At 32.6% G+C, this 22,125-nt stretch overlaps 1 protein-coding gene across 5 annotated transcripts in view; it reads left to right on the forward strand.

Moving 5' to 3' along the window:
- The window catches only part of Shoc2 (SHOC2 leucine rich repeat scaffold protein), an 84,965-nt gene that overhangs the window by 37,330 nt on the left and 25,510 nt on the right, over nt 1-22,125 (forward strand). For all 5 annotated transcript variants that reach the window (XM_047552809.1, XM_047552808.1, XM_047552812.1 and 2 more), the window contains exon 3: nt 16,983-17,120. In XM_047552809.1, coding sequence (XP_047408765.1) covers nt 16,983-17,120 — 138 coding nt within the window. The remainder of the gene's footprint in view (nt 1-16,982; nt 17,121-22,125) is intronic.

The raw sequence follows: 22,125 nt of genomic DNA on the forward strand, positions 1-22,125 counted from the left end.
CATAAGAAACAATGTTTCAGTGATGGACAACATATATAAGCATGATGCATACAATTATGAATAGTAACATCATAGCTGTCTTAAGTGCACCCTGTGATGTTTGTACAAATTGCCTCACAAAATTGCATTTCTCACACTGTCATCATTTGACATATGACTATAATAGTAAAAAGTGTACAACCTGTGAAACAAACCTGAAATGTTAATTTAACAATCTTTGAGTGCCTGCTACGTACATTTTAATAGGACCTTTTTATTACTGAACTTAATTTTTTAAATCTTGTTAAGGACTTTTGCATCTGTATTAATTATGAAAGTTGACCTGTTTTATTTTCCTTTTTTTTTGTAAAATGTTTGGTATCAGGGCATTGCTGGCTTTAGATCATAAAATGAGTTGGGACATGTTTCTCCTTCTTTTATATTCTTTAAGAACTTGTATAGAATTAGTATTATTTCCTCTTTAAGTGTTCAGTAGAATTTATCAGTTACACATTCTGGGACTGGGATTTTCTTTATGGGCAAGTTTTAAATTAGTAATTCAATTTGTGTAAGAGGTAGTTATTTCAAGTTTTCTCAGTTCAGTTTTGGTGGTTTCAATCTGTTGAGGCATTTGCCAGTTTTATGTGATTTGTTGAATTTATTGACTTACGGCTATTCCTAATTTTGATTTATTCCTTTAATGTCTATAATATGTATAGTGATGTCCTTCATTCATTATTGATACTGGTAATTTGGATCTTTTCTCTTTGCTTGCTCAGTCTGGATAGAAGTGTATCCATTTTATTGATCTTTTAAGAAAACTTTTATTACTTTTTTTTATTATGTTTCTTTGCTGTTCTTTATTACTCTACGTTTAATATGCTCTTCGTTTTCTGAAATTGGTAGTTTGGGATGATCTCAGGTTTTATTATTTTTATTAAATAAGCATTTATAGATATGTTTCCTCAAAATATTCTTTGAAGCAGCGCACAAATTTTGATAAGTTGTATTTTATAAATCAGTTCAAAATATCTTCTAGATATCCCTTGTTATTTATCTAGAAGTGAATTGTTCTGTTTCCAAGTATTTGAGAGATGTTTTTCTTTTCATTTATAAAATATGGTCCGTCTTGATAAATGTTCTAAATGCAGGTGAAAACTCTGTATAACCTTGCTGTTGTTTTCTAGAGAATTATAAATATCAGCAAGGTCAAGTTGGTTAGTAATTGTTTTTGGGTTTTTTTTTTTTTTTTTTTTTTTTGTTACCCCTATTAATTATTGAGAAATGAGTGTTGAAAACTCTAGTAGATTTCTTTCTCCCATTAGTGCTGTTAATTTTTTACTTGGCGGCAGCGGGAGGGATATTACCAGGGATTGAACTTGGGCTCTCAACGACTGAGCCACATACCCAGCCCTAATTTGTGTTTTTATTTACAGACAGGATCTCACTGAGTTGCTTAGCGCCTTGCTGTTGCTTTGAACTTTTGATCCTCCTGTCTCAGCCTCCCAAGACACTGGGATTACACTTATGTGCCACTGTGCCTGGCAATTTTTTGTATCTTAAAATTTGAAACTTTGTTATTAGTTACATATATATTTGGAATTTTTTTTTCTGATGAGGTAACCATTTTATCACTATGAACTGTTTTTTTCCTTGGGTAGTACTCTTTATCTAAAATCTATTTTATTTGATATTAATACAGTTGATCCAGCTTCCTTATTGGTTGATGTTTGCATTATATATATATCCTTTCATCTTTTTTTTATTTTTTAACAACTTTTTGGGTCTTTATATGTAATATGGACAGCATGTAGTTAGATCTTGTGTTTTTATCCTGTCTGATAGTTATTTATTTCTTTTTTCCTCTCCTTTTATGCCTTCTTTTAGAGTATTTTCTGTAATTTCCATTTCTCCACTGTTGGCTTATTAGTTATACATCTTTGTTATTTTTTTCTTTATTTACTCTAGTATCTGCAATAACTTGACACATTTTTACATTCAAGCAATATACTACCTCACATATTTCCTGAGAACCACATGACAGAAGTTTTCTTCCTTTCATATTTCATTTCTCTAGATATCACAAATTCCATAACAACACATTGCTGTTATTTTGCTTTAAATTCTAAATTATCTTTAATTTTTTTATTTTGAAAAAATTTCAGATTTACAGAAGAGCTCTAAAATCAGTAGGTTCTCATATATCCTACACCCAGCCTGACTTAATGTTAACATCCTGTGTAACCCTTGTATAATGATCAAAACCAAAAATTAACATTGGTACAATACTTTTAACTACAAATTTTATTTAATTTCACTTGTTTTTCATCTAATGTCCAATTTCTGTTTCAAAAGCCCATGTTACATTTAATAGTCAGGATAGTCATGTGGCTATAGCCTCCTCTGATCTGTGACAATTTGAAAGACTGAATCTTTTAGTCAAAGTACTAAAAGTCTTTCATTTTCTTATATGACTTTGATATTTTAAAAAGCACTGCTCAGATAATTTGGAGTGTGTCACTCATTTTTGGTTTCCATGGTATTTTTGTTCTAAGTTTGTTTTTGCTGAAAAAACAAAAAACAAAACAAAACAAAAAAACAGTAGTGATTGCCCTTATCAATGAATTATATCGGTTGGGTTTTTTTTTTTTTTTTTTTTGGTACCGGGATTGATTTCAGGGGCACTTTACCAACAAGCTACATCCTCAACCCTTTTTTATATATTGAGACAGGGTCTTTATTATTTGCTGAGGTCCTCACTAAGTTTCTGAGACTATTCTCCACTTTTCCATCCTTCTGCTTCAGCTTCCCTAGTTGCTGGGGTTATAGGTGTACACCACCATGCCTAGTTTACTGGTGATTTTTGACCTTGTCTACTGGTGAATGCGATTTCTGTGCTTCTCCACTTTAAAGTTAATATTTTTTCTTTTTAATTAATAATTATCTTGGGAGATGCTCGTTTTAGCCAATGCAAATATGTTGATTTTCCTTAATCTTTTGGTCACATTTTTTAGCACTTATTGTGGATATTTCCTGCAACAATTATTACAGTATTGTAATGGTGGTTTTTTAAAATATTCCCTTATTCCATTTGTTAATGTGAATTCTGTAAGGAAGAACTATCCTATATCATTTACTTATCAGTTTTGACTCATTTTTTCCATTCTGTGGATTTTAATCCACTATTTTTATACATTTTTTTTGCTCAAATTATTCTTTTGTTACTGTAAACTCTCAGTTCATTCTTGTGCTTTTTGACATGCCATCATTTTTTTCAGTGGTCTTTTAAAAGATTAATGAGAAGTATCTTATTTACCACTTTAAATACTTTCTTTCTGTATTTGACTTTCTAACTAATAATTTTCTTTTGTCTAAAGAACTTCTTTTAATATATTAAAAGAATAATATATGTAGTGTAGGTCTGCACATAATGAATTCTCTCAGCTTTTGTGTGAAGTCCTTATTTTGCCTTCACTTTTAAAAGTTATTTTTCTTGATATAGAATTTTAGCTTGACAATTTCCTTTTATTTTTCTTCTCCCCCTTATTTTAAAGAGATTTCTCCTTGTTCTGGCTTGCCCAAGTTTTGACAAGAGGTTTGCTGTTACTCTTATCTTGGAGTTTATGAGCCTCTTGGATCTGTGAGTTTATAGCTTTTATTAATTTTTAAAATTTGGCCATTATTTGTGCAACTTACCCCCATTTTTTGGACCATTCATTTCTTTTCTGTCGTCTTGAACTTTTTTATATTGTTTTTAAGGTCATTGATGTGCTTTTCTCCTCTGAGTGTGTGCCCACATGCATGCATTTTAGATTTTTTTCTGTTGTTTCTTATTCAGTATCTAAATCTACTGTTCAAGCCCATGCAATTAAATTTTCATTTCTGATATTTTTCACTTCTGTACATTTCATTTTGGAGTCATTTTTGTTCAAGTTTTCTTTTGACTTGCATATAACAGAGCTTTTTCTTGGTAACTTTTTCAATATCCTTGTTTCCTAGTTCCATCATCTTGTTTTTGTTTATTTTGTTATGGGGGGATTTTTCTCCTGTTTGGGGGTTATATTTTTCTGTTTCTTTTCATGCCTGGATAATAATTGGATATCAGTATTATAATTTTTACATTATTCTTAGATTTTGTTGTATTAAACAGTGTTGATTGTTGTTCTGGCTTACAGTTTAGTTACTTTGGAGTCAGTTTAATCCTTATATGGCTTGTTTTTAAGCTTTGTTGTGGTTTCAGCAGCTTTTTGTCTACATCTGATTTAGTCCCACTACTAAGATGATACCTTTCTGAGAGCTCTCCCTAATACACTGTTATAAGGTCTTTCCCAGTGTTGGGAATCCAGACAGTTCCCAGCCTTGCGTGACTACTTCAAATTATTTAGATTGCTTATAATTTATTTTCACATATATGCAGACCAGAATTAAGGCAAAAACTGAAAGGGACTTATTCTATAGATTACATAAATCTATTTGCTGCTGTTCATTCTGAAATTCTTCCCAAAAATCTAGCCACCTTGACCATCTTAAACTTGAGTCTTTTGCCACAACACAGTGGCCTTTTTTCAGCATTTCTTTTCTGCTTTCTTGTGATATCAAAGTGCCTCTGGACAGTAACCAGGGTCAACCATAGATTCATATAGTTTTCCAGTGATATCAGAGAGCACAGTCATGTTTTTCTACTATCTGTATATCATTTTCTTACATATTTTGTTCATTTTCTAGTTTCATCATGGCCATAAGTGGAAGTCAGTCTAGTAATGGGATAAATGGATGATATTGTAATGAGTATGGATTACCTTATTATCCTCTGAAAAGGGGGAAAGTGTGTTTTGCTTGATAGTTAAATTACTATTGAGTCATCTCAACAATGCAGACTTGGATTTAGTTCTTCTTAGGGTGGTTCTATTTAGTTCTGTTCTTAAACCTAGCACAAATTCCTTAGTCTTGATGTGGTCTGTACCAGCTTCCAACTTGGTAGGACTGAAGTTTAGACTCTCATGTGCTATAATTGGCAGCTATCGAAATAATTTGCTCAGCTCTTTTAGCCTTTGAGCTGTTGTTTTCCCCTCACTCTCCTTGCAGTCTCCTCTTGCACATATTTATTTTAGGAATCAGAATTTGAGGTGTGTGTACTGAAGATTTTGTGACTCCATTCTTCATGGTGTTTTCCTTTTCAGGGTTTCCAACCTTGAATTGCAGCTACTCTGAACTTTGTCCTCTGGCTTCTCAGAGGATCAGAACTCTGGCTTTTTGACTTGATTTATTTTACATAGGCTGCATTTTGAGTATCTTCATAACAAAAATGTGGATCTTCTATTATTCCTATATTAGTTACCTATTATATAAAATTATTCTAAAACATCACTCTTAAAGAACACCATTATTTATTATCTGTTTCTTTGGTTCAGGAATCAAATGTAGGTTAATTCAACCTTCTAATTCAGTATTTCTCATAAGATTTCTCAGTCAAGGCTGTAACCAAGGCTCAGATAGTATCTGAAAGTTCATCGGGGTAAAGATCCATATTCAAGGCCACATAGTTGTTAGGATTCAGTTCCTTTCCATGGCAGCTTGCTTCATCAGGGGGTGCAAGCTGAAAAATGTGTAGAGCACTGGCAAGACAGAAGTCGCTGTCTTTTGTAACATAACTACAAATAGGACATCCCCCTTAACTTTGCCTTATTTTATTGGTAAGATGCAAGTTGCCGAGTTCTCACATTCAAGGGAAGGATAGTTATTTAATCAGTATAAATTACCATTGATGAGGCAGAATCATTGTAGGCTATCTTAGAAGTCTGCCTATTGTAGTTCCCTTTCAAGTGTTGAGTTTCTTCCAGTGTAACTACTGTATGCTTTTTCACAGCGATTTTTAAATATTTATAGAGTTTTTAAATTATCCACAAGACTCCACTATTATCATTAGTCAAAGGCTCAGTATTTGCAGATACTTACCTAATACCTGCTTGGAGCAAAATATTTTAACATATTTTCTTTAGACTGCATATTTTATTTTTTTCCTAATTAGCCACTAGATATTTTTACCTGGATGTCTCACTCATCTCAAATTTAGCATGACCAAATATTATCTCCTTACTTTTCTTCCCTTCAGTTGATTTCTTTCCAAATTGAATCATTATCTTCTCCATCAACTTAGGTTTAATATCTTGAAATCAGAGGATTTTTCTTCTGTTTTAATCCTAGTCTAGATATGGCCAAATCACCAGAAAGATGCTAGACTACTTGTTACCAGTTTGCTGCAAATTAAGAAGAGAAGTTGAAAGTAAGCATTTAGAATCTTGTATAACAATTTGACATTAAAAGTAACACATTCAAACTTGTGATTTGGTGTTTTAAAAAATTTTGGTCCTTGTTAGGCACAGTGGTGCATGTCTGTAATCCCAGCTATTCAGAAGGCTGAGGCAGGAGGATTACAAGTTTTAGATCTAGGCCACTTAACAAGACTCTATCTCAAAATAAAAAATAAAAAGGGCTGGGAATGTAATTAAGTGGTAGTGCCCCGAACCCAGTCCCCATACTAGAAAGGGGAAGAGATGTCCACAACCAGTTGGTGGGTGTGTGTGTTGTGGGGTGGGGTATGTAAAACCTGGACTTTCACTATATATAGTTTGAGAAACACTGTGCTATCCTCTTTCTATTGTTTATTCTTCCTCTCTTAGTAGCTCTTACACTAGCTTGTTCATATCACTTCCTCTGCTGTTAATTTAGTATGGACCTTCACATCATTTCATGTGAGCTAACTGCACTAGCTTATGCTTTATACTGTTTCCTAATCTACCTTCTACCGTCCATCCATTCAAATCTAAGAGAGAACAGACTTTAGAGCAGCATTTTGATTATCAGTGTGGTCCAAAATTTTAATTTGCATTTTATTACCTGAGATGGTCCTAGGGAAACTAGGAAAACAAGAGGTAATCCTTAGAAATTTGATGTTAAACCTTTTTAATTACTGAAGTATCTAAAAGTTTGAGAAAACTTTTCTGCCCCTAAAACTGCTCTGCTCTTATTTGGTGAACATAAGCTTTACATTTCGGTTGTCTAACTTTTAAACATTAGATGTCATGTGTTTCACTGCTTTTTGAAGGCTAAACACTGTCTTCTTGAATCACATAAAGTGGAAATAGGAGTATACCCAATATAAATCTAGTTAATGTTGACATCATTTAGGAAAAAATATGTCCAGCACACTTCATTGTCTGAATAGGGCATTGTCATGTCATATTTAAAGTTTTGGATACAGCCTGCAACCTTTGCCTCCTCTAAAGGCAGGACAAAACAAAAATAATATAACATTTCGAAATAGAATTGTTTTAGTCTTTAGAGAACTTCCGTGCAGTCAGAAAATATTTTCACTACAGTATGTTGATTATTCATGTTTTGCAAATTTTACAGATGCCTTTTTTTCCCCCTGCCATAGTTCAAAGGAAGGACTTGGCTAGTGCCTGTGATTTAAATTTTGGTTGAAGTATGTTTATTAAAAAAAAAAAATGCTTCTGTCACAAATGTGCAATGCAATACTGTTTACAAATCATATAATCAGTATTCAAATTGAAAAACAGAACATCAAGACCATCAAAGGAACCCTTCTTTCTATCACTACCTAACTCATTATCCCCATCAAGGGTATCCTGGTATTTTGACTTCTGCATATATATTCATCTTACTTGCTTGTTTGTGAATAGAGTCATAATATATGTATGTTTAGTGTCTAACATCTTCCACTTGGCATTTTTTTTAATCTATATTGCTGTAAAAATTATTCATTTGATTACACCTAATATCCAATAATTTGAACATACCACAATTTAACCATTCTAATGTTCTTTGGCAGTTTCTAATTTGAGGCTGATATAAATAATACAACTACATTAGGGATAATATAAGTCTTTTGGTAAACATATGAACTTGTTTCTATTAAACAAGTTCACCTGGCAATGAAATTGCTGAGCTTTTAATTTTTTGGCTTCCATTTTCCCATCACATTTATTTTGGAATATTTATGTAGTTTTGCACATCTTTTATTTAAGTATATCATACCCCAACCTATTCAGCCAAAATCTTGCTTCTCTTATTTACCCATAACTTTGTGTATGTATGTATGCACACTGATGTGTGAACTTTCTTTGTTTATAGCATTGTGCTTTTTAATATATTTTTGTAGAGATCATAATTTTCCATAATTTTTAAGCTTTTTGAAAGCAACACTGTTACATCATTATCCTGTAAGCTCTACTTTTACAAGGTGGCCACTACCACTGCACACCTATTAGAATGGATAAATTCCAAGGCACTGTTAGAACCAAGTGCTGGTGAGAACTCTCATTCATTGCTAGTAGGAATGCAAAATGGTACAACTACTTTAGAAGACACACACTTTGGCACTCTTACAGAGTAAACATAGTCTTAACATATGATCCGTCAGACATGTTTCTAGGTATTTATCCATATGAATTAAAAATATATGTCCACACAAAACCTGCACATGAATGTTTTTAGCAACTTATTTGCCACATTGAAAATTGAAAGCAACCAAGATGTCCTTTAGTAAGGGAATGAATAAGCAATCCACAGAAAGAAATTGCAGCGGGGGGGTGTTTGGGTATATATTGCTAAGTGAAAGCTAATCTGGTACATCCTATATAAGTCCAACTATATGACATTCTGACGAAAGTGAAACTAAAACATCAATGGTTATGGGGCTCTGGAGGAGGAAAGAAAGGGTGAATTGATAGGAGAAATGTGGGATTTTTAGGGTGGTGAAACTATTCCATAGGATACTGTAATTGTATATATGTAATATATATTACATATCATGGAACTGGACAACAAAGTGAATACTAGTGTAAATTACTGGCTTTAATTAATCATAATGCTGTTGGTTCATAAACTGAACATAAATACTATGCTAAAGTAAGATGTTAAGAATATGGGAAACTGTAGAGAAGTACAGTTTTTCTGCAAACCTCTAAAATTGCTCTGAAAAATGAAGTCTATTAATTATGAAAACAAAATAAAACACACCACTCTTAGTATCTCTAATACTACTTTCATATTCAAAGCTAATGTCCGTATGTTGGCCAGCAAACCTTAGTGACTGTAACTCCTGGCTACTTCATCTTCTACCAGTTTTCTACTGTCATGCATTAGAGTATTGGCACTTGCCGTTCCCTCAATCTGGAATACCTTTCCTCCGAATATTCCCATTGCTTCTTCCTTCCTTTTATGCAGACCTCTTCTCAAATGCTGCTTCATCTGGATTACTTTTCTCTACTATGAGCATGTCTATAATCTTTCTTCCCCCGTCACATTCTTAGGCTCTTATGTTTTCTTTTAGAGCTCTTAATACTTCTTGACATTGGTTATTTGTTATTTGTTTTCCTTGTTAGAATGTTCTATGAAGGCAGGAATTTTGTTTCTATTCTCCATAGTATCCCAAGGTAAAAGAATAGAACATAGAACATAGTAGATACTAAATAAACATTTGTAGAATGGAAGAATGAATGAAGTTCTTATTCTCTCTTTAGGCAAATTTATGTTGGGAGCCTAATTTAAACTCAGCATATTTCTTAGTAAGTATGGAATGACTTATAAAGTGGATAATCTTGGTAACTGATATCATCAGTATGAGAGCATGATGCATTCACTTAACAACAGTCCTTCTCACACAGGAAACTAACCAGAGACACATCATTGGTTATTGTCCTTTAAAACCATCTGGGTTAGACTTAACATTTTGTTTTATTTTTTACAGTATCTGGATCATGTGGTGAAACAAGTGTTTAAAAGTATTAGATAACTGGACAGTGTATAGAAATAGTGCTATCACATGTTATTGCTTAAATATTTAATATGTATTACTTGTAAATATAGTATAGGTTCTTATATACCATCTGTTATAGAATTTATTTAAATTTTCAAATATTTCTGATTATTTGAATGTGAACAAGAAGAGCTTGAATAGTTACCAAGTCAAATGAAAGAGGTTTTAAAATCCGTGTTAGCCCTCCCACTAAAAAATGTTTTAATCACATTAAGTAGGAAATCTTGAATTACTTTAAAAAATATTTTTAAAGTTTTAGGGAGACTTTATAAAACATAAACTTCTTCGAAGTTATTAGATCCATTTTATTGAAGAAAACTCAAGTTTTTAAGAGTTTAAGTGTCTCTTAACATTTAGGCATGGATGTTGGAGAAAATCTTTAAAATTTTTCAGATTTAACTTTGAATATTATATAATTTGTTCATGGGCTCATAGAACAAATTTTTAAATGTTATTTTTGTGTGCTTATGCTATTAGAATTACATTCCTATGTTTTAAACATTTTTAATACCTTTAGGAATTACTAGGTTGTGAGAAAGAAGTATTAGTGTACTAAGGTGACACTGTTTAATGTGTCAGTATGAACATGAATTTCTGATAAACTTGTATTGCTCAAGGATAACTTTCTAGGGAGAATATAGGCTCAAAATAATTGTTATCACATGATTTACACAAGTCAAAAGGGACTTATTTAAATTACCTATTGACATAATCTGAGTCTGGGTGATTATATACTAATTTATAAAAACTCCTTAGTTTTAATATTGGATGGTAAAGTCATGTTCCTGTCTGAAAATGTTAATAATCTGTTTGCTTTTGGAGGTGTTAAACTTGTGTTCTGAGCAATGAGATAAATGCACAGATGACTGATAATAGTGTTTTGTTCCGTTTTAACCTATGAATTATTGGCATTTAAGAATTTTTTTATTTGGAAATCCATACTTCTAGTTTCTCTTGAGAAGGATGAAGATTGGACAGCATTGAGCTTTCATTCTAATGTAGCAGTGATTTTTATCAAAGGGCAATTTTGGCAATGTTTCAACAGAGGATATTTGGACAGTGTCTGGAGACAGTTTTGATTGTCATGACTCATGTGTGCAGTGGGTAAAGGGCAGGAATACTGCTGATGCACAAAACGGCCTCCTGTAACAAATTATCTGGTCCAAAATGTCAGTGCTCAGATTGAGAAGTTCTGCAAATAGTAATTTAACCTGAATTGAATCACACTGGCTCCTTATGATCTAAAGTTAGCATATTCTCCATCCAGTTTACTTTAATTGTCCGGTCCCTTTACACTTTTGGATTTATGTACCTTTCTTTAGATTAGTGTAAATTTTGTGGGAATTGAAACATCTTCAATTATTATGTTTTTGGAGAAGGTGATGGCAGATCACCTTCTGGATATGAAGAGTGTTAGTGGGCTGGGGAGATGGCTCACTTGGTAGAGTTGCTTGCCTTGCAAGCACAAGGCCCTGGGTTTCAATCCCCAGCATCGCCAAAAAAAAAAAAGTGTTAGTATCCAAAAGTTTCCTCAGTTATCTTCATTCTTTCAATTAGTATGATGTTTTGCACTAAACATTGTAATAGTCACAGAGAAGATAAGTACATATGCTCTAAGGATTGCTATGTCTTAGAGAATTGTTCTGTTCATTTATTATTATGTAATGCTTTTTATATCCCTGATGATTTTCCTTGCTTTGATATCTGTGTTGTCTGAAATTATAACCATTCTAGCTTTGTCTTCATTAATGTTAGCATTGCATTTATTACCTATCATTTTACTTTTGATCTACTAGTATTTATATTTAAAAGAGTGGATTTTTTTGTTCACTTTGTTAGTTAACATTTATATTTAAATATGAATTAGTTGATTTAATAGGATTATTGACTATATTTACTACTATGTTGTGAATTGAAGTTGTTCTTTTTATATCTTCTACTTTTTCTGTCTTTGACTTTTTTTATATTTTCTTTCTCCTTAGTGTATCGATTATACATCTTGTGTGTGTGCACATCCTGGGCTTTGTAGTATACATTTACTACTAATGAAGTGGTACCTTATAACAGATTATTCCCATTTCTCCCATCTTTCCCTTATTAACGTTGCTGCCATTTCATTTAATTGTAAACTATAATCACCCGAATGTATTACTACTTTGAACAGTGTTATCTGATAGATTGCTTAAAGGAAACGAAAAGATACTCTCTATTTATCTGTCACTTCCCTTTATTTTTTGTGTGGTTTCTGGAGAAAAGTCTGTAATTCTTTTTTTTTTTTTTTTTTTTTTGTTCTATACATAAGGAGATTTATCTCCCCTCCCCCTCCAGCCTCTTTCAAAAAATGTTTCTTTGGTTTTCTGCAGCTTTTTATGCCTAGGTAAAGTAGGAGGTAATTTTTTCCTCTTCATTTTGATAACCTGGAATGGGACTTCTGCAGGTAAAACTCATCAAAGTGTGAGTGGCAGGAGGACCCCACACTCCCCTTTTTCTTATATATTCCACTCAGTTTTCATCAACTATTCCACATGCAGTTTTCATCAACTAGTCAGTTATCTTTTAATTGTACATGTGAGGCTCCAGCCATGGATTCTACTCCTGGTACACGCTAAATTTTTGTATTTACATTTCTCTACACTTTAGGGGTCATAAGTTTGCCCTTTTTCCTCAAGTCTCTGAAGTATGCAAAAGGAGTTGTTGATCTTCAGTTTTTTCATTCCGTTGCTTGTTTTGAGGTCAGGAGTGATGACTTCCAAGTTCTTTACATGTCAGGCTAGAAAACAAAAGTCAGCTGTAAGTTTATATAAAAGTTCTTTACCAAATCGAGATATTTCCCACATATTCCTAATTAGTAATTGTTAGTTGAATGAATGCATTTTAATTTTGTCAAATACTTTCCTTCCATTAATCATTAAATGGTTTACTTTCCTAAGACTGTTGATAGAGTGAATTCCATTGAATGATTTTCAAATGTTAAGCCACGTTGTATATCTGGAATTAATCTCACTTGATCAGGAGAGAGAGAGATAGCTCTATAATTTCCCTTTTTGTACTGTCTTTTTAATATCAAGGTAATGCTGCTCTGAGTTTGGAAATGTTCAGTCTTTTTCTGTTTTTTTTTTTTTTTTTTTTTTTTTTTTTTGGGGGGGGTAAAGATTGCATAAAATTGCTATTCTTTTCTAAGCATCAGTAAGCCTCCAAAGAAGCCATTGGTATATAGGATTTCCTTTGAGGGGAACTTTTAAATTAAAATAAAAAAAAATAAAGTTTATTTAATGATTAAAGTACTACTAAGGTTTCTTTCATCTTGCTTGAGTTTTGGTAACTTGTAAGTTTTGAGGAATTGTTCTTCTAAGTTTTTGAATTTATGATGATAAAGTTTGTAATATTTTCTTTTTGAAGACTTATTCATTGCTGTTTTACTGCTAATATTTGTAGTATGTGTCTTCTGTTTTTTTACGTCTAAGTCTTGCCAGAGGGCTAACAATATTGTCTTTTTCCATAAAGAATCAGTGTTTATTAACATTGAATATGTAATTCTTTCCTGTTTTCAGTTTTATTGATTTATACTCATTTCTTTTGGTTGGGCTCATTTTTATTTTCTTCTTTCCTTGAGATAAGAACTTACCGATTTGAGGGGCTAGGGCTGTAGCTCAGTTGCAGAGTGCTTGCCTAGCATCTGTGAGGCACTGGGTTCAATCCTTAGCACCATATAAAAATAAACAAAGGCATTCTGTCCATATACAACAACAACAAAAAAGAAATAAAAAATAATGGAAGAACTTTAGATTACGTGGAGGGAAATGAGAGGGAGGGGATATGAAGAATGAGACAGACATCATTACCCTATGTACGTGTGTGATTACACGAGTGGTATGAATCTATATCATGTACAACCATTGAAACAAAATGATGTACCCCATTTGTGTACAATGAATCAAAATGGTAAAAAATAAAATTTAAAAAATGAACTTACTGATTTGAAAATTCTTCCTTTTTTTTTTTCCTCTAGTATAAAAATTTAATGCTCTAAATTTCCTTCTTAGCATTGGCTTAGCTGTGTCCCATAATTTTTTTATTGTTACAAAATACACATAACATAAAATTTACTTTTAGCTATTTTGAAGTGTAGCGATCAGTAGTACTATGTATATTCACATTGTTCTGCAACCATCACCATTACCCATCTCCAGAACTTTTTCATCACCTGAGACTGAAATTATTGCCCCTTTCCCTTTGAAACTAGTAACCACTATTTTTTTATGTGAATTTGATTATTTTAACTACTCCTACTAGTAGATACATATAATTGTCCTTTTATATTTGGCTTATTGTACTTGGCATAATGTCTTCAAAGTTCATGTTTAGCATCTATCAGAATTTTATTCTTTTAAAAAGCTGTGTAATACTGCATCATTACTACATACCACATTTTGTTTAGCCATTCATTCACTGATGGACATTTGGGTTATACCCACCTGTTTGCTATTGTGAAAAATGCTGTGAACCTTGATATAGAGAAATGAGGCTCTGCTTATTCTTTTCAGTCTATACAAAGAAATAAAATTGCTGGATTATGTTAATTGTATATTAAGTTTTTGAGAAGCTACTGTACAGTTTTCCACAGAACCATTTTATATTCCCTTTAGCCATGCCCAAATTTTCAGTTTGTTCATATCCTCACCAACACTTAATATTTTTTGATAGTAGACATCCCATTTTTTATTTTTATTTTTATTTATTTTTATTGTAAACAAATGGGATACATGTTGTTTCTCTGTTTGCAGAAGGCGTAAAGGCATACCATTTGTGTAATCATAAATTTACATAGGGTAATGTTGTTTGATTCATTGTTATTTTTTCCCTTCCCCCCACCCCTCCCACCCCTCTTTTCCCTCTATACAGTCCTTCCTTCCTCCATTCTTGCCCCCCTCCCTAACCCTAACTCTAACCCTAACACTAACCCTCCCACCCCCCATTATGTGTCATCATCCACTTATTAGCGATATCATTTGTCCATTGGTTTTTTGAGATTGGCTTATCTCACTTAGCATGATAATCTCCAGTTTCATCCATTTGCCTGCAAATGCCATAATTTTATCATTCTTTATGGCTGAGTAATATTCCATTGTATATATATACCACAGTTTCTTTATCCATTCATCAATTGAAGGACATCTAGGTTGGTTCCACAATCTGGCTATTGTGAACTGAGCAGCTATGAACATTGATGTGGCTGTATCTCTGTAATATGCTGATTTTAAGTCCTTTGGGTATAGGCCAAGGAGTGGGATAGCTGGGTCAAATGGTGGTTCCATTCCAAGTTTTCTAAGGAGTCTCCACACTGCTTTCCAGAGTGGCTGCACTAATTTGCAGCCCCACCAGCAATGTATGAGTGTACCTTTCTCCCCACTTCCTCGCCAACACCTATTGTTGCTTGTATTCTTGATAATCGCCATTCTAATTGGGGTGAGATGGAATCTTAGGGTGGTTTTGATTTGCATTTCTCTTATTACTAGAGATGTTGAACATTTTTCCATATGTTTGTTGATTGCTTGTAGATCTTCTTCTGTGAAGTGTTTATTCATTTCCTTAGCCCATTTGTCAATTGGATTATTTGCATTCTTGGTGTAGAGTTTTTTGAGTTCTTTATAGATTCTGGAGATTAGCGCTCTATCTGAAGTATGATTGGCAAAGATTTTCTCCCACTCTGTAGGCTCTTTCTTCGCATTGCTGATAGTTTCCTTTGCTGAGAGAAAGCTTTTTAGTTTGAATCTATCCCAGTTATTAATTCTTGCTTTTATTTCTTGTGCTATGGGAGTCCTGTTGAGGAAGTCTGGTCCTAAGCCGACATGTTGAAGCTCTGGACCTACTTTTTCTTCTATAAGATGCAAGGTCTCTGGTCTGATTCCGAGGTCCTTAATCCATTTTGAGTTTAGTTTCGTGCATGGTGAGAGATATGGGTTTAGTTTCATTCTGTTGCATATGGATTTCCAATTGTCCCAGCACCATTTGTTGAAGAGGCTATCTTTTCTCCATTGCATATTTTTGGCCCCTTTGTCTAGTATGAGAAAATTGTATTTATTTGGGTTTGTGTCCGTGTCCTCTATTCTGTACCATTGATCCACCTTTCTATTTTGGTACCAATACCATGCCGTTTTTGTTACTATTGCTTTGTAGTAGAGTTGAAGATCTGGTATTGCGATACCCCCTGCTTCCCCATTTTTTAAATAGTAGTCATTCTAATGGATATGAAGTTGGGTATCTCATTGTTTTGATTGGAGTTTCCCTAATGATTAGAGATGTTGAGTACCTTTTCATGTGTTGACCATTTATATATAGTTGGAGAAATATCTATTGAAGTCCTGAGTCCATTTTTTAATTATCTTCCTTGGAGTTTTTTGGTTATATTGTTGTTTTATTGTAGTTCTTTATATATTCTGAATCCCTTATCAGATACACAATTTGCAAATATTTTCTCCCATTCTGTGGTGTGCGTTTTTCACTCTCTTGATAGTATTCTTTAATGCACAAAAGGTTTTAATTTGTTGAAGTGCAATTTACGTATCTTAAGTTTTGTATTCTGCATTTATAATATGTAGCTTGATAATGTGCCTCAATAATTTAACTAGAATGCACAGGAGAAATATTACTTTTATTTTCTGTCCTCTTAAATAAAGTTCTACTAAATTGAGAAGTCATTTGAAATTTGGACTATGTCAACCAACATTTGTAGTTGAATTTGCTACGAATATATGACATGGAGGCTGGATGGTAGTTAGTGGTAAAGTACATTATTAATAGATGTGAGGCCCTGAGTTCAATCTTCAGGATAAAAAAGGGGGGGAAAAACCCCCACATGACCCAGATTGGTGAAGTAATCATTTACAAGCAATACTTTTATTTTATTATTCTATTTTATGTCATTTTGAAATAACAGTTTCAAATTTTGTGTTCAACTTTAACTTTTTCAGAAGGAATGTAATTATGATAAAGTTTTTTCTACTTAAAATCTAAGTATGTTTACTGATTTACCATTCTGAAATAAAGTTTGCCTATATAATATTTCCAGTTATGTTTAGAAATAAAATTTATTTCCTTACTGGTATTACCTGATACATTATTCAATAATGCTTATTAAATTATTATGTTGGTCAATTTGCAGGTGAATTATGTAACCTCATTACGCTGGATGTAGCTCACAATCAACTTGAACACCTTCCAAAGGAGATTGGAAACTGCACACAGATAACCAACCTTGACTTGCAGCACAATGAACTACTAGACCTCCCAGATACTATTGGTATGAGAGGAGAAAGAAGATATTGTTGTTTCTTTATAGCTACCTAAATATTTATAGGATTATTTTTGATCTATTTTGGTAACAAATGAGAAATTATCAAAGAACTATAAAAGTAGTAAGACTTTTAAGACCATATTTGAAATCTTTTCCATTTCTTGACAAGAAAATTAAATTTTAGGAAATGAACTCAGTTGGATTATATGGAATATTAAGTTGCATATATATTTTATTATAGCTTATTATAAAAAGGATGGATTTTTGTTTTTTTATTTCAGAATATTACATGGAGAAGGTCCCTTTGCTAAAGTAGGCCATAGTAAAAAAAATCATTACTGTTTAGTTTTTTAAACATGGCCAATATAGTTTAAAGATTGCTCCTTTGCAGTATTGAGGGGTTGGTAAGAAAAGAGATGTCTTGAAGACTTCACCACTCTGCAAAAAGTTTGAGCTGACCACGATATTGTTCTATATTTACATACTGTTTTTTTCAAAAGTCCATAAATTTCTACAAACAGAAAAGGTATTTTTTAAAAATTGTAATGACTTTTTAGTTATTGGTGTAACATAAGAACACTATAATGCTTATTTAGAAAAATATGTATTTAATTTATATAATTTTAATAATAAATATTTCAGAGATGCTATTACAGAATTGTTTGAGACTTAGGATGGTCTTACCTTTTCCAGAAGGATTTTTGTTTGCTTGTGGCAGGTACCTAGGGGGTCTACTATAACCAGTCCATGTTCATGGCCTGAGATTTTTCTGGTCCATTAGGTGTTTAACTCTGCAAAAGTTTGTTGCAAAGAATTGGAGGACTGTTTTATATCTAGTTCACCTTTATTAGTAGGTGACACCCATGAGTGGTCCTACTCCTATCAGGCCCTAGATTTGACTTTTGCTACAAACATGACAGCCTTTTAACTGCAGGTTAAGAAAGTGCTCTCCAAATTTTTAGTCTTTTGTTTGTTTATGGTCTGGTATTTAGTTCTTGTTAGTTCTCTAATTTTTGTTTTGGAAGATGGTTTTTAGAGTTTTTTAATCAGATGGCTCAAATTACCTATCAAACAAATTGTTAAGGAATTTAAAAATTGGATTATATGAGACAACTATGTACAGAAAAGCTTGCTGAGAATTAGTTATAACTACTATCCATTGAACCTATGCTTTCCTGAATTCTTGTCATGGATCTTTCTGTCATATTCTTATTTGTAGTGGTAATAGGTTAAATATTCTGGTTTACTTAACTGAATGCTTCTCTGAAAGGCAAGATCATGTGTAGCATGTAATGAATTGTTCTTATAGTCATAGTGAATATTCTATCAAATTTCCTATATGAGATTGATATTCATGGTTCAATATAGTAGGAACCAAGAACAACATTTTCCTAATTTTCTTTCTTTAAAATGTATTAAAATGGCCATGATGAACAAAGAGAAGTGATCCTGGAAGGAAAAAAGCATAGAAAGAATATGATTGTATTCATAAAACATGATCAGACTGATTAAAAAAGGAAACAATGAATAAAATACAAGTCTTAGAAATATGCTTGCCAATTAAATTCAGTGGAACATACTGTATAATATAGTAAACACAAAGATCAAAAATAGTGATCCATAGGATAAAATAGAAGTTCCCTCAAATATGAACAAAAAGATGGGCATAAATGTAAAACAAGTGAAAAGTTATATCATGAGAAAACTAGAAATCCTAGAAAGAGAATATTGGTGTAATGCAATAAAGACATTAATAAAATGTAATTTTATGCTAAACTGATTTCCTAAACTTGACTAAAACCCAGATAGGATAATATGAGTAAAATTGCTTTCCAAGAAGAAATAATGAAAAAAAGTACTTTGAGTAGAAGTTTTAAAAATCAGATTCATCGATTTTTTTTTTTTTTTTTTTTGGAATAAATATATTCACATATAACATTATAGAACTTGTCTTTGTTTAGTTTTGGTTTCAGGGTAATTGCTGGCCAACATACAGTAAGTTGGGAATACTCCTCTTCCATTTTTGGAACATTTTACGTGAAATTGGCATTATTTAGTCCTTTACTTTTGGTAAAATTCACTGTTGAAGATGTCGGGTCAGGAGTTTTCTTTTATATGAAGGCTTTATATAGCAATTCCAGTTACTTTAAGGTTATAGGGCAATTCTGCTTATCACTTTCTTCTGGAGCAAACTTGGTCATGTGTTTTTTAAGGATTATGTTAATTTCATTTGTTATTAAAGGCATAAAGTTGATAACATTTGTTTATATTTAATATCTTCAGCATCTGTAGTAGTGCTACCTCTCTTATTCTTGATATTGTTAAATTGTATTTTCTCCCCCTCCCCAATATTCTGATCAAAGGTGTATCAGTTTTATTGCTCCTCTTAAGGTTTTATTTTTCCCTATTTCTCTGATTTTTAGTTCATTGATTTCCATTTTGAGCCTTATTATTTCCTGTCATCTGCTTACTCTGAACTTTATTTGCTGTTTTTCTAGTTTCTCATGGTAGGAGCTTGAGGTCATTGATTTACACCTTCCTTCTCTTGAAGATATTTGTTGCTATAAGTTTCCCTTTAAGTATTGCCTTGTTAGCATCTCACAAATTCTGATATGCCATGTTTTCCTTCTTTCTGTTATTGATTTCTAATTTTATTCCATGTAGGGAAGAACATAACCTTGTACAGCTTGAATCCTTTTTAATGTATTGAAACTTTATGATGCAGTATATGGTCTATCTTGTTAAATATTCTGTGTGCAATTGAATGTATATTCTACATTTGATGAATATGGTGTTTTGTAAATGTCAGTCATGAGCCATTGTGCAGATGACTCAAGTCAGTGAATTTATTCTACTTCCTGCCTTCTTGGGGTCTGTTTTCCTCTTTTTTAATATATAGTGTCTGGACAAGTAAAATACACTTTGTGCTAATATCCCTAACCTTCATTTTTGTTTCATTCGTAATGTTCATCAGCAGTACTGTTGCCATAGTTTCTTTAGTCAGTTTTCATTTGGGCTATAGTCAATCTTGTAGTAGTTTCTTCACATATAGTTTTTGGGAACAGTAGTGTCCCTATTATTGGGTTTATAACCTTTTTACTTGAATAGTTTGAGTGGGTATAAAATCATAGGATCCAACTTCCTTTCCTTGAAGATCTTAGTAGAACTAAGAGGTAGTTTTCTTGTATTTTGGAATTATCAAAATTATCAAAATTATCAAAACTATGACTTAAATCTTTCAGCCTGGCCACTCAAAGGATTATTCTTTATTTCTGCAATTGAAAAACTAGATTTTCTTTCTCAGTGTTGTGGTTCCAAGTTTGCATTTCCCTAGTATGCTCTGGACCAACTCAACATGTGTATTTTAATTTTTATTTCAGTATAGTTTTTGAGTATATAGTGTTGCTTTTTATTTGTTTTATGTTCTTACATTGAAATATGTCTTTAAATTTATTTTGAACAACTAACTAATTGGGACGTTAAAGGGAAAAATGTAATCTCAGCATGATAACTTCAGTGGAATGTCATTTTCAGAAAATAACTTTTAGTTTTCAAAAGAGAAGCAGAATGTTGCTTTACTTCTTCTGGAGATTAGTCAGGAGAAACAATTTAAGATACTCGAAATGTTTAAAAGTTAGATTCTTCCCATTGGTGCTTAGTTACTGTGTGTTCCTATTTCTCTTTCCACATTTTTTTATTGGTGTATTTTAGTTGTACATAATGATGGGATTTTTTGTTGTTGTTACATATTTGTAAATGCACACAATATAACAATGTAATTTGGCCAGTTGTCACTATCCAGCATTTCCGGCCTCCTACACCTTGGCCCCTCTTTCCTTTGTCTCCCATTGATTTTCATTAGGTTTTCTTCCCCATGCCTCCTTTCTTTTATTTTTTCTTCCGGCTCCCACAGGTGAGAGAAAATATACAATCTTGGACCTTTTGAATTTGGCTTATTTTGCTTAACATAATGTTTTCAAGTTCCATCCATTTTCCTGAAAATGATATATTTTATTCTTCTTTATGACTGAATAAAACTCCATTGTGGGGCTGGGGTTGTGACTCAGTGGTAGAGCACTTGCCTAGCATGTGTGAGGCACTGGGTTCCATCATCAGCACCACATATAAATAAATGAATAAAATTCCATCAACAAATAAAAAAATTTTTGAAAAAGAACTTGCCCTTTAAAAAAAACCTCCATTGCGAGTACATACCACATTTTCTTTCTTTCCATTCATCTCTTGATGAACAACACCTAGAATGATTTCATAGTTTAGCTGTTATGAATTGTGCTCCCTATAAATGTGGGTATGCACAAAACATACATTGAAGTATGATGACTTTAATTCTTTTGGAAAAATACCAAGGAGTATTGTACAGCCAGGTCATATGGTGCTTCCATGCCTAGTTTTTTGAGGAACCTTCATACAGACTTCCGTAGTGGTTGTACGAATCTACAATCCTACCAACAGTGTAAAAGTATTTCTATTTCTCCATTTTTTTCAGCATTGTTTTATCATTGTTTCTATTTGTCGCCTTTTTTTTGAAATTGAATCCAAGGGCACTTACCACTGAGCTACATCCCCAGCCCTTTTTTAAATTTGAGATGGGGTCTCAATAAGTTAATGAGACCGACCTTAAACTTGTGAATCTTTTATCTCAGTCTCTGGAGTTGCTGGGATTACAGGCGTGCACTATTGCACCTGGCTATGACTGCCAGGAGATGACAACTCACTGCAGTTTTGATTTGCATTTCCCTAGTTGTTAATGGTGTTGAACATTTTTTTCATATATTTTGTTAGCCGTTTGTACTACTTCTTTTGAGAAGTGTCTGATATATTTGCCTATTTATTAATTGGGTTATTTGTTTTTGTTTTGATTTCTTTATTCTAGATATTAATTTTCTTTCAGAATAATAGCAAAGATTTTCTCCTATTCATCATGTTCTTTCTTTTGTCACATTCCTAATTGTTACCTTTGCTGTGCTTTTTAATTTGATGTTGTCCCATT

This window comes from Sciurus carolinensis, chromosome 5 (genome assembly GCF_902686445.1).
Source record: "Sciurus carolinensis chromosome 5, mSciCar1.2, whole genome shotgun sequence".
NCBI lineage: Eukaryota > Metazoa > Chordata > Mammalia > Rodentia > Sciuridae > Sciurus > Sciurus carolinensis.